The sequence below is a fragment of the Myotis myotis genome, unplaced genomic scaffold, assembly GCF_014108235.1.
Source record: "Myotis myotis isolate mMyoMyo1 unplaced genomic scaffold, mMyoMyo1.p scaffold_m19_p_5, whole genome shotgun sequence".
Lineage (NCBI taxonomy): Eukaryota > Metazoa > Chordata > Mammalia > Chiroptera > Vespertilionidae > Myotis > Myotis myotis.
In genome coordinates, this window is record NW_023416357.1 from 74,148,893 (window position 1) to 74,164,659 (window position 15,767).

The 15,767-nt window shown below is 43.7% G+C and overlaps 1 protein-coding gene across 4 annotated transcripts in view; it reads left to right on the forward strand.

Moving 5' to 3' along the window:
- The first annotated feature begins 12,979 nt into the window (after nucleotides 1–12,979).
- SNX2 (sorting nexin 2) overlaps nucleotides 12,980–15,767 on the forward strand; it is a 51,214-nt gene continuing 48,426 nt past the window's right edge. For 3 of the 4 annotated variants that reach the window (XM_036308438.1, XM_036308439.1, XM_036308440.1), the window contains exon 1: nucleotides 12,980–13,138. In XM_036308438.1, coding sequence (XP_036164331.1) covers nucleotides 13,031–13,138 — 108 coding nt within the window. In that variant the 5' untranslated portion in view covers nucleotides 12,980–13,030. The remainder of the gene's footprint in view (nucleotides 13,139–15,767) is intronic. The other variant, XM_036308441.1, reaches the window with a different exon arrangement.

Here is a 15,767-nt window from a genome sequence, read left to right on the forward strand (position 1 = left end):
TAAAAACATCTTTTTAGAAATCACTAAAGCTTTCTTCCTTTCCTCCCTCCTTTCTCCCTTCCTTCCTTCTCTCCTTTCATCCTTCTTTCCTTCATTCATTCCTTTTCTTTCTTCCTTTCTTTTTAAACTTATGCTTCAGAAGACAATGCTCCTGGCTTTGTTATTTAAACTAGAAAGTGGCTGAAGAAATTTCAGGTCACATTGCTGGTCAGGCAACCAAAGGAGAAGCCAATGAAGACAGAAGGTAAGTCATGAGGATGGGGTTAGCTCCCACCACCCGTAAACTAGCTGCAGGTTTTGAACTTGATCAAAGAACACTTATTTGAATAACACAAAGGAATCCATTTGATGTGTCTTTTGACAACAAACAATATGATATTTAAACACCCCCAAATCTGGAAGATTACACATCAGCTGATTAAAGAACTTTCCAGTTCCAGAGACAGAGTCAAATAATGGGCTCTTTTTTTCCTCTGGATCAGTGATTCTCAAAGTGTAATACTCCAACCAATAGCATCAACTTTACGAACTTTTTGGAAAAGCAAATTAGTAACCCTACCTCAGGCCCTTTAAATCAGAAGTTCTGGGGGGGAGCGCAGAAATCTGTGATAGGTTAAGGCTTCCAGGGGATTCTGGTGCATGCTAAAGTTTGAGAATCACTGTTTCCCATAAGTCGACTTTTACACAAAGACACAGTCCCACAGAATGTGGGGAAAGCATAAACAAATTGATTGTCATCACCCCCATGCTCTCATGACCAAATGGGGGAAAGAGGAAGGAACTTTAGCCAAGATGTAGCTAAGGGTTAGTTTCTCTAGCTATTGCAGGCAAGTGAAAGAGATGGGTGGGTGGAGGCATACATATAGTCAACAAGTCTTCAGGGAAATTGAGTCTGACTTTGCTTCAAGGCTGTGACATTGGCAGCATGAACTGGGTGTGTGCTTTATGCATGCTACTGTCCAGAGAGATGGCCCTGGGGCCCTCCCTCCCCTTGGGCTGGCTGGATTTAGTGCTCATTAACAATGGCAGGGCTGCCCGTTTATATCAAGGGAAGCCAGGCACTCAAGGAAGTAGCTGAAAGGCAAAAGAAACTCTCTAAGTCTTTTAAAACATATATCCAAAAGTCAATCACACTCTAACATTTCAAATGGAACATTGGTATCCACACTTAAACTGCTATATTTAATCAAGTTCCGTCAGCCTGTTTCATATTGAAAGGTCTCAAATACTTTGCAAATTTGGCATCAAAGATAGAAAGCCTATTTGTAATTGATATTTATCTGGAGGGCGTTGGCCCTATACAAAGTGATTATCCTAGAGAATTCTCACAAAAACAAACTGAGGACTATAATTTTAAAGTGTCCCCACAATCACATCTTCATAGAGTCTAAAAATTTGTTGGAAAAATATTACTAGCATAATCTCTATCAATTACAATACGAATTCTCAGATCATTGTTAGGGCCATTTTGTATAATTTATTCCTGAAGCATCATGTCATAATTAAATATAAGGAAGACTTAAATTTTTTTATTTAATTAAAATATTCCTGTAAATCTGGACACGTCGTGTAAGTCATACAAGTGAATGATATATAAAGGCTGCTTCTTCATTCATAAATGACTAATACATAAAAACACACTGAAGAATAAGATGTTCTCAGTACAGACACTGAGTATGACCAAAAATGTCACAATCAAATTCTATGTAAATAACATACTGAGTTTATGTCTAACTAGAGGCCCGATACACAAAATTCATGCAAGGGGCTCGGCCCTCACAGCCCCGGCTTCCTCTGGAAGGTTGTCCGGAAGGACGCCCAGTCTAATTAGGATATTACACTTTTATTATTATAGATGTTCTTTTTCCATCTATGCCAATATTTTCCACTTATGTTCTATTTGCCTAGTAAAAAACCATTTTTAAATAACTTCCTTAAAATGATGCCATCTTCTTTATTTCTTCTAACCCCACATTTACTTTCAACCAAAGATATTTTTAAAGTTTTAGGCTTCTCTGGAGATAATTTTAGGAAAGGGTTAGATAATGGCTTAAGGAAAAACATTTTAATTTTATAAAAATGACCAAATAGATGGAATTTCTTCTGATTCTAATTTTCTGGCACAATTGGTTTCCCCAAAAAAAGCAAACATATGGAAGTTGTTCTATTTACAGAAGGAGAAATGTCTACGTTTTGCATTGTTCTTATTTTATGGAAACTATTCTGATTCACTCCAACAGCAAGAATTAAGTTTCTTAATAAACTCAGGGCTCTTTTGAGAATCTGCTAGTGTAATAATGGTACTTTGAAAGAAAATGTAATTCTCATTCAACTGTCATCAGATTCACTGCTTTTAAGAGATGATTTAAATGAGATAGAAAAACATTAAGATTTGAGATTCCCTCATTAGTCTTAACTGCAAATATGATGGCTTGAAGTAATAACATACTGGGCTCTTTCATCTTCTGGTGCAAACTTTTTCACTATTACTCCCACACTTTTTAATACTTCTTAATGTGGGAAGAACAGAGTAAGCACAAAATGAAATGTGCCTCTCTTTAATTCCACATGCCTTCCCACCTCCAGGCCACCATTCTGTCTCATCTGCCTAGAATTTAAGGAATGAGACTTTTCTGTTTAGGTATGTGCATTGTGCATTATTTAATCTAAACTTATTGTGGGCAGTGGGAACAGCACCAGGTGTTAGACTGATGGGGTTGGACCGGACCTGGATTCAGCAACCTCAGTACCTGAGTTCTGATAAGGAAAGAATTCAGGACCAAGATTCAAACTATGAGAATATCTATATATATAAAAGCCTAAGCGACCGGCTGACCTGCTAACCGTTTGACCACCGACTGGTAGCTATGACACGCATTGACCACCAGGGGGCAGATGCTCAACACAGGAGCTGCTGAGCTGCAGTGACTTGGCAGCTGTGGTTCTTGGGTGACCCACCTGGGACCAGAGAGGAGGGAGCCCAATTCTGGGGTGTGTCACCCAAGAACCGCCCTCTTGCAATCTGGGATCCCTCAGGGGATGTCAGAGAGCTGGTTTTGGCCCAATCCCCGTAGGCCAGGCCGAGGGAGCCACTGGTGCACGAATCTGTGCACCAGGCCTCTAGTCTATATAGGCTAATATGCAAAATGTCCCCTTGGGAGTTAGACCAGGAGACCAGGAGTTCAATTGCTCGCTATGATGTGCACTGACCACCAGGGGGCGATGCAGAACGAAGGAAGGTCCTAGCTGGCAGCCGGAAGGAAGGCCCCAGCCAGCAGTTGGAAGGCCCTGATTGGCCCTGATAGCTAGCCAGGCCTAGGGACCCTACCCATGCAAAAATTTCGTGCACCAGGCCTCTAGTTTATTTATAAAATCACAGAGGTGGAAGAATGCCGGGAGCTGGTCCATCCTTGCTGTTTCAAGGGACCTGGCATATATGGCATATTGTTCTTAATATGTTTGCTCACCTTCTTGGCACTATGTGTTTTAACCAAGGTCACCTCTCTGAGAAAGGTTGTTTCCCCAGGTAGGGATTTTCCCCTGAAGTTAGGGAGGGAATAAAACCCCTTAACTAAGTGCCAGGCGGGTAATTAATCACTTTAACTACGAACAATCATGCTTAAGCTACATAATCTTTACTCCCTGGAATGGAGATAAGAAACGCCCTAACCTTTGGAATAGAGATTGATAGGATTGGAATCAACTGGTATAAATACAGATGTAACAAGACAACAGGACACAGAACCTAGACACAGAACCTACACAGAACCTAGAGACAGAAGAACTTCGCTGGAGAGAACATGGCAAAAGATCCTGGACAGAAACTGGCCACAGAACCTAGCGACAGAACCTAGTGAGAGAACCTGGCTGAAGAACCTAGAGACAGAACCTGGCTACAAAACCTGGATAGAACATGGCAAGAGAACCTGACTAGAACCTGGTGACTGAACCTGGCTGGAGAACCTGGACAGAACCTGGCTGGAGAACCTAGCAAGAGAACATGGACACAGAACCTGGCTGGAGATCCTAACCAGAACTTCACTGGAGATCCTGACCAGAACTTGGCTAGAGATCCTGGCTAGGCTGCTGATCAACTGAACGCTGTCTCCGTGTCATTCCTTCTTCGCCGACTCCATCCACACCTTTGGGGACCCCTGGACCTGCTGGGGTTGGGCCCCAGCAGAAGAAGTAATTCATAAAAGAGATGAGCATAGGAAACAATATATAGAGGCAAAGGAAGTATCCTAAGAGCTTGGAGTGAGGAAGGTAATGGTAAAGCACCTGGGGAAGGGGAAGAGAGCACTGCTAGGCCCTCCTCCTAAGGTTTTTAAGGGTAGAGAGGTTTTAGGGGAAGTCCCAGGAGGAGATCTCAATAGAATGTTGAGCAGCTTCCAGGTGTGTCCTTTCAGGCTGCTCTAGTTTTGCTGCTTTTCTGGGCCTGGACATGAAGTACAACTGAGGCCTAAATGTTATCTCCAGGGAGGAAAGGTTGGAGGTGCAAACCATATGACCAGTAATACGCTAGGGGTGGAAAGATCACCTTGAGGGCCAGGCCCCACCCTACATTTGTCCTTTGCTAGGCACCCAGGGCTTTCCACCCTGGTGACCTTACTGTACCTGACCCATTATCCTTGCTCTGTTCATGTCTGTCTAACTGCCTACCACAAACTTTCTAAGAAGCCATTAAGGATATTACTATTTTTCTTATCTCATCTTACAGATGAGGAAATTGAAGCATAGGGATATCCAGAAACTCCAAAGCCTGCATGCTTTACCACCGCACAATATAACCAAAGATAGAGGAGGCTTAACCAGTTTATATTCATGGAGCACAGCTAGCACTCCCAAACTATGGCATCTCCTGCATATATCCTACTTCCCAAAGACCAGGATTTCTCATAGTATTTACCATTTAACGATAATAGTCATGTTAAAGAAGAAAAATCTTGCTTATCAGAGATGATTTGTAGTTGTATTTTTTAGGATTAGGTTTGGCTGTATGTGACAGAAATTCCAAAAACGATGGAGGCTTAAACAAGATAGAAACTGTTTAAGCCTGGAGGTAGGCATCCCTGGGCTGATGTGGCAGATTCTCAGTGCCAGAGACGCAGGCCCTCTCTACTTGCTTGCTGTACCAGCCCCAAGTTTACCTCATGGTCCAAAAAGGCTGTTGAAGCACCTGCAATTACTTCTGAACTCCAGCCTGTGGAAGGAGAAAGTGGAGAAAGGGCACGTCTTCTCCTTTTAAAGTCATTCCCTAGAAGTTGTCCATAAAACTTGGTTTACATTTAATAGGCTGGCCAGCATCCGACCGAGAGTCACCACTGGCTATAAGGGAGGAGGAAAGTTCTCTTTATTCTGGTTGCCAAGATGTCTGCTGAAGCCTGATACTTACTGTTAAGGAAGAATAGAACAGGGGTGGATTTGGAGGACTAGTTCACAGGGGATGGTAATGCATTTGTGTTGGGAGGACAGTACTGTAAACTGGGGACTACGGAGAGCTGGAGAGCATATGCCCCTATGTAGCCAGATCTTTTAATTTTTTTAAAAAGGAGCCAGAAATCTGGATTTTTGTGTGGCATTTACTGATTTTTAAATATTTCCAGTTAATCAGAATATTAAAAAAAAAAAAAAGTGTGGGTCAAATAAAACCCATCTGTGTCAGCCTGCAGGCTGATAGCTTGCTTCCTTTGATCTACAACATTTTCTTTTTTAGATTTATTTTCCATCAAACAGCAAATATCGATTGAGTAGTAAAAGGTGTAAGCTATCATGTAAAGGGCAATGAAGGACAAAAAGATATAATTTCATTGGAACAAGAAAGTCTCTGATGTAAGACACAGGGATCATGACTAGAATTGGAAAAAATAAAAAGGTTGCTGGGTTGCTGTAACTTTTTTAGGGTTTTTTTTGTGTTGTGTGTTTGTTTTTAAATTTTTGTGTCCGTTTGGCTCCAGTGTCTTTACCTGACCCCCAACACTCTATCTTATTTCCCTAGGTCTTTCCTCAATGTTTAATAGTTTCCACTCCTCTTTTAGCTCACTCAAGTGAATAACTCTGTTCCTAGAATTCTATTTCATAAAGTTATCTTTTGGAAATATCAAATATTCTCTTACTTATTTGGTTGCCAATGTTCTATTTTACTAAAATAAATGTCTTTAAGCCTTTCTTTGCATGTGCTAATTCTTGTAAAGTTAATCATACACACATACACATTATAGTTTATGTCTGAACTTGACCTTTTGTCCTCAAAAGCAGGTGACAGGACAAAAGTTATTAATATGTAAGTGTTGACAACATTCATGCCTGCTCCTCTCAGAAGTAGAGAGCTGGGAGTCAAGGTGAAGCCACCAGCACCACTCAGTCCACGCTCACGGGAGAAGCCGTGAGAGTGGAGCACGGGCTGGTCCTACACACAACTTCCCACTGCCCCCTGGAACCGTCCTAACTGGCAGACTGGAGGCAGGACCAGCTACAGAGTTTGCAGGGCCCTTACTCAAAATTGTTAAGCATTTGAAGACAATGACAGCAGAGCATTAAATTAAGCACAGGTGCTTCTGTTGCTGCAGGGTCTCATGGCCATGACGCTGGCTGTGGTAACGGACCCACGGACACTGTGACCAGGGAAGTGGGCAGCAGGAAAACATGGTCCAGAGACCTGGGCTGAGGGATTTTGCAGGGGCATTTTGAAGCGAGACAGGCACAGGGACAGTTTGCAAGTATGAGAGGGGAAGAAAAATAGGAGGGGGGAGAATAAAGGTTTTTGTTTATTTGTCTGTTTAAGTCTCACCATGATCTGCATGTCTCCCCTTATGGTGTTCAAGAAATACAAGTGAAGAAACAGTGATCTTGAAAGGATGGCCAGTCTGTGGGACCTGGCTGCCACTGAGGGGCTGAAACCTGGGGGTCACAACTGTAAACCATTTCACAGCTTTATGTCATGGCACTGACTTGACTGACACTTTTGGAGGAATGGTGGTTTGTTTGCATTTATGACCTGTGAGAAAGAGGACCCCATTCTTGACTGACTTCCTTCCTTCCTGTAACAAATGTGAAGTCCTTCCTTATCTTTCAGAAACAAGCTTAAATATTTTTTACTTAACTACTGTTAAAATTAAGCAAACAAATGATTATTTGGTTAAGCAACCAAATATGTATTTTCCAATATAATTGCAAAGAAGATCATAATGAATCTTGTTTGATCATGGCTCCTACCTTGTATGCCACTTCACTCAGCAGAAGCTACATTCAGGAAAAGGTCTGTCTCTTCAGGGTCTTTTTGACCTGTTCCCTTCATCTCTTACATGCCCTTTAATCCACAGCTGAGTTTCCTCTTCACTTTTTTTTTCACTAGGCCTCCTAGAGCCCCAATGCCCATGCAAACGAATGTTCCTATAGCATACATTTTCTCCCAGAACGTTCCTTTGGCCTCCTTGCCTTGAGTAGTATGTCACTTTTCACCAAAAATTTGGCTCATATTGGGTTCTAAATATTACTTTCATACTATCACTTTTTAATACCCTTGGGAAAAATGTCTCCTTCTTTGAGATACATGCCACCTGTTATCCCTCCTTGTTATTGAAAACCACCTATTTCTGGTCACTCCTCCCTGTTGATCAAAATCCTCAGCCCCCTTGTTCCTCCACCAAGCTTATCCTCAAAATGCCTAAGCTTGAATCAGTCTAACCGTCCACCTCCTCTCCTACACCTCCAAAGCTAGGCTATCGGAGAAAATCACACACATGTTCCAGTTATTGCCACCAGAAACATATGGTCTCCACCTCATTTAGGCTTCCAGTACTATTTGCCAGCTCCTTGTATGTCCTTGGTGAATGTTTTCTCTAAATCTTCACAAGATCTACTGAAAATACTGTACTCTTCAATTTCCTCATGCCTCCTGTGCTGCTATGACCTATTTTGTTTTTTTTTAGAAATTAACCTTTCTTACCCCATAGGAAAAATATATGTATTGCTATTAGGAGTGGACTTTTTCCATTTCCTGCCCCATATTTACAAATAAGACTATAAATGCATCCACCCTTTGGTAAACTGATTACATTAAAGGCCCACATTAATGGCCTCCCTTTTCCATACTGTTTGCCCTGCAATTTTTTAATGCCTTCCCATTCCGACCCAGGGCTTTGCTATAAGACTTTCTTTTGTGAAGGCTTGAAAAAGCACTTGTGTGTCTCCACCTTTTTTTTTTTTTTGGAACCCTTTTATAGCCTTGAAAAGAAGCCCAGTCTAGCAGGATGAGGGCACGTGGAACAAGCTGCATTGTCCTAGACAAGACCAGCCTTGTCCAGCCAGCCCCCAGTCAATTCCTCAGCTGACCACAGACAAGCCCTGAGACAGGATTTGCCAACTCTCATCCAGTAGAACTGCCTTGCTGACCTGCAGACTCATGAGAAATAATAAATGATTGTTGTTTTCAACAATGAAGTTTTTGGATGGTTTGTTATGAAAAGTAGTAATGCAAACTTTAACCTCCCTCTCTCTATTCTCAGAGGAAAAAGTATACCTTTTCTTTTTAAAGGCCCATTTTCCCCTTGTTCTTTTTTTAAAAAAATATATATATATTATTGATTTTTTACAGAGAGGAAGGGACAGGGATAGAGAGTTAGAAACATTGATGAGAGAGAAACATCAATCAGCTGCCTCCTGCACACCCCCTACTGGGAATGTGCCCGAAACCAAGGTACATGCCCTTGACTGAAATCGAACCTGGGACCCTTCAGTCCACAGGCCGACGCTCTATCCACTGAGCCAAACCAGTTAGGGCTCCCCTTGCTCTTTATCCCATTCCTGCTGGTATGCTTTTAGCTCTCATCCCTTGTGATTATATATCTCTACTAGAGGCCCAATGCATGAAATTCATGCAAGAGTAGGCCTTCCTTACCCAGCTGCCAGCACCAGCTTCCCTCTGTTGTCCTTTCTTGGTGCTGTCTCATTCTGTCTTTCTTGGACTCGCTGTCATGTTACGGGCAAAGCCTTAGGGGAGGCTCATGTGGCAAGGAGCTCAGTCTCGAATCAAGTCAGCAAGGACGTGAGGCTTGCCACAGTCACAGGAGTGAGCTCGGAAGCAGATCTCCCAGTAGAGTCTTGAATGGACTGTAGCTCTGGCAGATACTTTGATTGCAGCCTTGTAAAGTCCCTGCGTGAGATGCATTCCATTAACTTGCACCTGGATTTCTGACAGACAGAAATCATGAGAAAATCTATATTTGTGTTTTTAAGGTGCTAAATTTGGGGTAATTTGTTTTACAGCAATAGATAACTAATATAGGGTTACCCAGGATCCAAAGCCAAATAAGAACTAGCCCCTGAACTCCATAATCCTCCAGATTATTATGGGTGATAGAAAAGTAGCCATGATTGCAGTGCAATATGACAGATGTTACAGAAACATACATAGCAAGGGAAGGAAGCACAGTCATGGTTGAAGGATGAAGGATTCACTGAGCAGATTTTATTTTGTCATTGAAAATGAGAAGAAAAGATGATGGAATCCTTGAGGGGCAAATGAATTTTTAGAACCTCTACTGGAAAGAATAGTTGAAGGATTTGGAAAAGAAACAAAAAAATGGTACCTAGGCAGTGTAGATTTGGGTTTGGAGATAATGGACTTACAGGATCTTCAGCTATAGTTGACATTGATTTTTCAAATGCTCTTAGCAATATGGATATAATAGAAAAGTTGATGGTTGAGTTTTGGAGTCAGAGAAGATAAAATAAAGCAAAGGACCAAGGAAGGGAAGAAAGGCTGAGAAAAATAACAAGATAATTCTTACAATTCTGGTTTATGGAATTTAGGTTAAGTAGGAAAAAAAAACAAAGCTGCGAGAGTTTGGGGAAAATGCAGTTGTTTCTGACCTCCCTCCAATCACTAGGGTAACTGAGTCAGTGCTATGTTTGGTTTAAATCTAGGTCATGTGCTCCATTCCTGAGTTGGAAGAGACTTCCAATCAAGGGTGAGAAAGAAATGGTTACCCAGAAGGAAATCCAGGTATGCTATCATGACGTGAATGGATGTTTTAAAACAGAGGCTGCTGATTCCTTTCAATAGTCTCCATTCCTTCCAGAGTAAAGAACCCCTGATTTTTAAGGGGTGGAATAATAGCTGCATTTCCTAGTCTCCCATAGCTAAGCTGATCAAAGAGATGTGGACAGAAGTGTGTGCAACTTCTGGTCTGTGCCCTTCAAGTGAAGGAGATATTCCATGTTCCTTTTACTCCTTTTCTGACAGCTGGAATGTAGTTGTGGTTGTGAGTCAACTTAGGCCATGAGGAAGAGATTACATCCTATGGGTGGCAGAACAACAGAAGGAAGGTGTAATTCCTGAATGATCTCATAGAGCCTTTATGATACTACATGAGGGATAATTAAACTATATCTTTAAGCCACTTTTAATGTGGTTCTCTGTTTTAAGCAGCTGGACCTATATTTCAATTAATTCATATATCCAGTAAAAAAAAGATAAGCTAAGAATAGTAGCAAGTGATAAATAAAGGTATGCATAAAAATTGAGGATACAGAGAAGAATCACCTCAAGCCAGGCTGTGAGCTTTCTAAAGAGGTTGAAGTTTCTGCTCAGTAATAGACTATAGACTGTCCATATAGACTGTCCACAGGTGGTGGAGTTTGAGTCAGGCAATGTGCCTTCACAGTTCATTCTTCCAGCAGTGACACTAGACAGCACTGGTGATGGCAGCATGGCAGTGACAATTGGCCCATGCATCAAACACATCCAAGGAACATTGAGACTTTGGTGTACTTTCTTAAATGAGTCAGGGTATGGGTTCATGGTTCTTGAAAAGAATCATAGAAATTTTAAATTTTAGGGGTAGAAGAAATCTTAATGATTAGCAAAACCTTCTGCTCCAATGCACCCACAAAAATAGAAGTTCCAGAGATGCTAAGTTTTGCACATAGCCAGTGGAACCCAGGGGTCCCAGCCCAGTGAGGGCTCGGGGTTTGTACTTTATTTGTAAAGAATCGCTTTTTTTCCCCTCTAGCAAAATTATAACCTCAAGTTGCTATTTGCAATGTTCCCTTTTATTTTTCCACAAACGTACCTTGCATTGGCATAGCATTCTAGCTTTCAGAATATTTTCACTTATTTTCTCATTCCATCCTGACAGTAATCTTGTGCAATGTGGTGAGTGGAGGCTTAAGTAACATTCCCATTTACTGATAAGGAAACTGAAGTCTTCAAGTGACTTTCCCACGATGAGGAACAGCTAGTAATTGATTGAGGGAATTGAGTATGAAGCTCTTTACCAATCATCCACTTATTTCCCTAATTGTCATTTTTTTTCCAGCTTTCTATTTATTGAGGGAAAATACAGCGTTGGCAAAAGTAGGTGTACAGTCATGAGTACAAAAAGCACTGAGTTAATTCTTGTATTATTATTTATTAATTATTGTACTGTTTTCCACATGAACAACTGTTAACCTACTTTTTGCCAACCCCGGTAATGTGTGGCTCATGAGGACATTGGCATAACCTTCTGACGACAAATTATTCGGGATCTTTTTATTTTATTTTATGTTTTAATGGACTTTTTAAGAGAGAGAGAAACGTCTCACGGCTGCCTCCTGCATGCCTCCCATGCAGGCTCGAGCCCTGCAACCAGGAATCAGACCAGCAACCCATTTAGGGTCTTTTTGTTACCTTGAACTGCAATATCCAGTAGGCAGCCTCTAACCACCTGTGGCTATTTATATTTAAACTAGAGGCCTGATGCCTGGATTCATCCACCGGTGGGATCCTTTCAAGGGATCCCAGGTTGTGAGAGGGCACAGGCCAGGCCAAGGGACTCCACCAATGCACAATTGGGGCCAGGGAGGGACCACGGGAGGGCTCCAGAGTGTGTCCGGCCCATCTAGCCAAGTCCCGATTGGCTGGACCCCAGCAGCAAGCTAACCTACCGGTCAGAGTGTCTACCCCCTGGTGGTCAGTGCGCGTTATAGTTACCCGTCAAATGGTCACTTAGGCTTTTATATATATAGATTAATTAAAATTCAATAAGATCACATACTCAGTCCCTCAATCACACTAGTCACATTTCAAGTGATCAGTGGTCACACACAGCCAGTGGCTATTCGGTTGGACTGAGCTGATACGGAACGTTTCCTTAGCATCAGACAGTTCGCTCGGACACCCTGGGACAGTTATTGGCAAACCGTGGCTTGCGAGCCACATGCGGCTCTGTGGCCCCTTGAGTGTGGCTCTTCCACAAAATACCATGAGCGGGCGCGCACGTACAGGGAACGTTGTGGAGTGAAAGAAGATGTAGTGTCGAGGATTGAGAAAGGTATGCTGCGATGGTTTGGACATATAGAGAGGTTGAACGAAAGGAGAGAGACGAAACAAGTATACAAGACGAGTGTGGATGGGAGAGTTGGAAGGGGTCGACCTCAGCGAACGTACCTCAATCAGATTGAGGATGTTTTTAGCAAAGGCCAGCTTAGGAGTACCCTAATTAAGTTAATAACAATGTACCTACCTATATAGTTTAAGTTTAAAAAATGTGGCTCTCAAAAGAAATTTCAATCGTTTGTATTGCTATTTGGCTCTGTTGACTAATGAGTTTGCCGACCACTGCCCTGGAAGATTTGTGAGCCATGTCTCCCTTCCATCAGTCCCCAATCTTGCCCTCCGTCTGGGTCTAATCCCAGCGGCACCCAAGCACCGCCACTTCCTAAAGGAGACTTTGAAGCTGGGGACGCCAACAGCAGTCCTTGGGCCTCCTCCTGCTAAGAAGATGGGGTAACCCAAGTCCCCGCTTCTTCCACAAAAGTCAGCACAGCCAGTGGGCGGCGAAGGACAGCGAAGCTCAGCGCCAAAGCGGGAAAGAGGCGAGTGGGCGGGGCTGAGCGCGGGCGCCGCGGGGAGGCCGGGAGCGGGGCGCGCGCGGCTGGGCGGGGCCAGGAGGGGCGGGCCCGGGAGCCGGCCGCGCCAGCCCCGCCGTGCGTGCTCACGTGACCGGCCCGCGCGGCCCCTCGCGCAGTCCTGGGGCGAGCGAAGATGGCGGCGGAGAGGGAGCCTCCTCCGCTGGGGGACGGGAAGCCCGCCGACTTTGAGGAGCAGGAGGATGGAGAGGACCTTTTCACCAGCACTGTCACCACCCTCGAGGTGAGACCGCGTCACCGGCGGCGCTGCGCCGCGTCGCTCATCTCACCTTCAGGAGCCTTTTCCCTGCATGAACTTGTCCCTGCCCGCCCCCGCCCCCCCACCCTCCTCCGGAGCTTGCCAGGACCTGGTCGGGAGGACGCCGGTGCCGGGGGCCCCACATCAGGCACCTGTCAGTGCGCTGGAGTTGGCGGGGCCGGTTAGGCCTTCTCGGACCCGCCGACCGGCTGGGGGTCCGACCTGATCCCCGGAGGGGCAGGGACTGCGCGGAGCATCACGGCGCCCTTTTCCTGTTCTGCTGGTCTTCCCAGGTGTTCCGTGCACCTCGTCCTCCGGAGCGGAGAAGGTCTTCCCCTGGGTCCCAGTGCACCCCGCCGCTCTCCTCTCCGGGGCGACCTCCGCAGCCCCTTCGGGGAGGTGCTTGCTTTCCCCTCCCGGGGGACGGGGCGCCCCCGAAAGGGGAGAGCAGTGAGGGGAGCGCCGAGCCACCCAGCCGCCCCGGGGAGCGAGTGTGTGGGTGCACTTTCCCCGGTCACGGCCCGACAGGAGCCCTGAAGGTGGTGCCTTTTTTTTTTTTTTTTTTTCAAACTACCTGGTAGGTTAAATGCATTTGACCGGTTTTGTCTTCTTTAGTTCCAGTATTTTTTTAAGGATCATAGTGTTGGTGAAATATAAAGTTGAAGGGAGGGAGTAGTCCAGGAAACTTTGTCTGTGTGTGTTCTAAGTTGCCGAGGAAGAAATAAAAACAGATCCTCACTCCCTTTTCCTCTTTTCTCGCACGGTCAGCGATCTGTGAAACCAAGTGTTCCTGTTTTCTGTCAGAGGAAACACCCTCTATGAACTGAACTGTATTGGGTCCCTTTTGTTAAGTTCACGTTTGAATTTGCTTTGCGTTTGATGAGAGCACACACACCTCCGAGCCCAGTGTTAAGTGTGCATATGTGTATTCAAATGTAAGCACATTTCCAGAGCATTGTTACCTCAGGCTGTACTTTCTGATAAACTGGGTTTTGGCTTTTTTTAGTAAGCTTTCTTGTCTTGTTCAGTTCTGCACCAAAGCAATTGGAAATGACTGTCAAATAGTCTGTTATCTGAAATTCAGTTCACCGGGAACTTCCGGGAACAGTGTCAGCATTGACCACGCTCTGCTCATTGTATTTGTAGGAACCAGCCAAAACTTACCTCCCCTCAGATTATATGCTTCTTGGGGCCAAAGGCAGTGAGTGCCTTGATCATCTAAGTGTTCCGCACAACATCTTGAACATCTGCATTTAGTAAATGTTTGCTGGATTGCCAAAATCGGCATCTCCGAAGAATTAGTAAAAAATGATCTTACGAAACCGGTTTGGCTCAGTGGATAGAGCGTCGGCCTGCGGACTGAAGGGTCCCAGGTTCGATTCCGGTCAAGGGCATGTACCTGGGTTGCAGGCACATCCCCAGTAGGAGATGTGCAGGAGGCAGCTGATCGATGTTTCTCTCTCATCGATGTTTCTAACTCTCTCTCTCTCTCCCTTCCTCTCTGTAAAAAATCAATAAAATATATTTTAAAAAAAATGATCTTGCCAAACAACCTTTTGTGGTTAGTATCCTTTTAGACCTTTATGCATAACTGTACAGCTAGCTACCTTATATGTATGTTAATGTCTCGGCTGGAGGATCCTGTCTTTCCTTTGAGGGCAACAAAGGATCCACTAGAAAGGATCAGGAGAAAGTTCACTGAAGTAAACTAGGATACTGTGAGCACTATTCATTCTGTTTAATTGACATCTTTAGACTTGAGTAAAGAATTGTAAGCTGTGTTTCCTTTGGGGGACTTAAAGCGCTCTAATTTTTTGCAAATAAAAAAAGGAGAGAAGGAAATTGATGCAACAGCAGATTAAAAGGTAGACATTTTAGGATTTTAATCCTTCTCATCAGGTGACTTTTAGAAGATATTATGAGTTTATTTCACTTGGCGATAAGATACACCAATGAAGATAACATTAGATAGCCAGAAATGGTTTATGGGCTAGAGATGTAGATTTGGGAGTCTCATAAACTTATTGAATGAGAACACTAACCCAGACTCTGTGTTGAAATATAGTCCCTGCCCTCATGGAGTGTTTGAGCCAACAGGAGTAAATATTAATAAACATAGCTGTGTGACCAAAACCCTGCAGTACCGGGTGATACATGTGTAAATGAAACATGCATATAGTATGGAGATACTGTAGAAGACGAGTGACTTAATTGCATAGAAATTATCTTTGGAACCCGGAAAGTGGGTGACATTAAGAGTAAGTAGAGACTTTTTTTTTTTAATCCTCCCCCAAGGATATTCTTATTGATTTTTTTAGAGAGAGGGGAAGCGAGAGAGAAACATTGGTCAGTTGCCTTCTGTACACGCCCCAACCAGGAATGGAACCACAACCTAGGGTATGTGCCCTGACCGGTATTGAACCCGCAAACTTTTTGATGTAGGGGATGGGACAATGCTTCAACCAACTGAGCCACACAAGCCGGGGCATTAGAGACTCTTGATAAAGAGGAACTAAAGTTTATATCTCTTGTCCCAGCGCAACAGGGTGGTAACAGTGTGTAATTTATTTTTTCCTCTTTTGTAATCTTAGATAGGTCTTCAACCTTTTTTTTT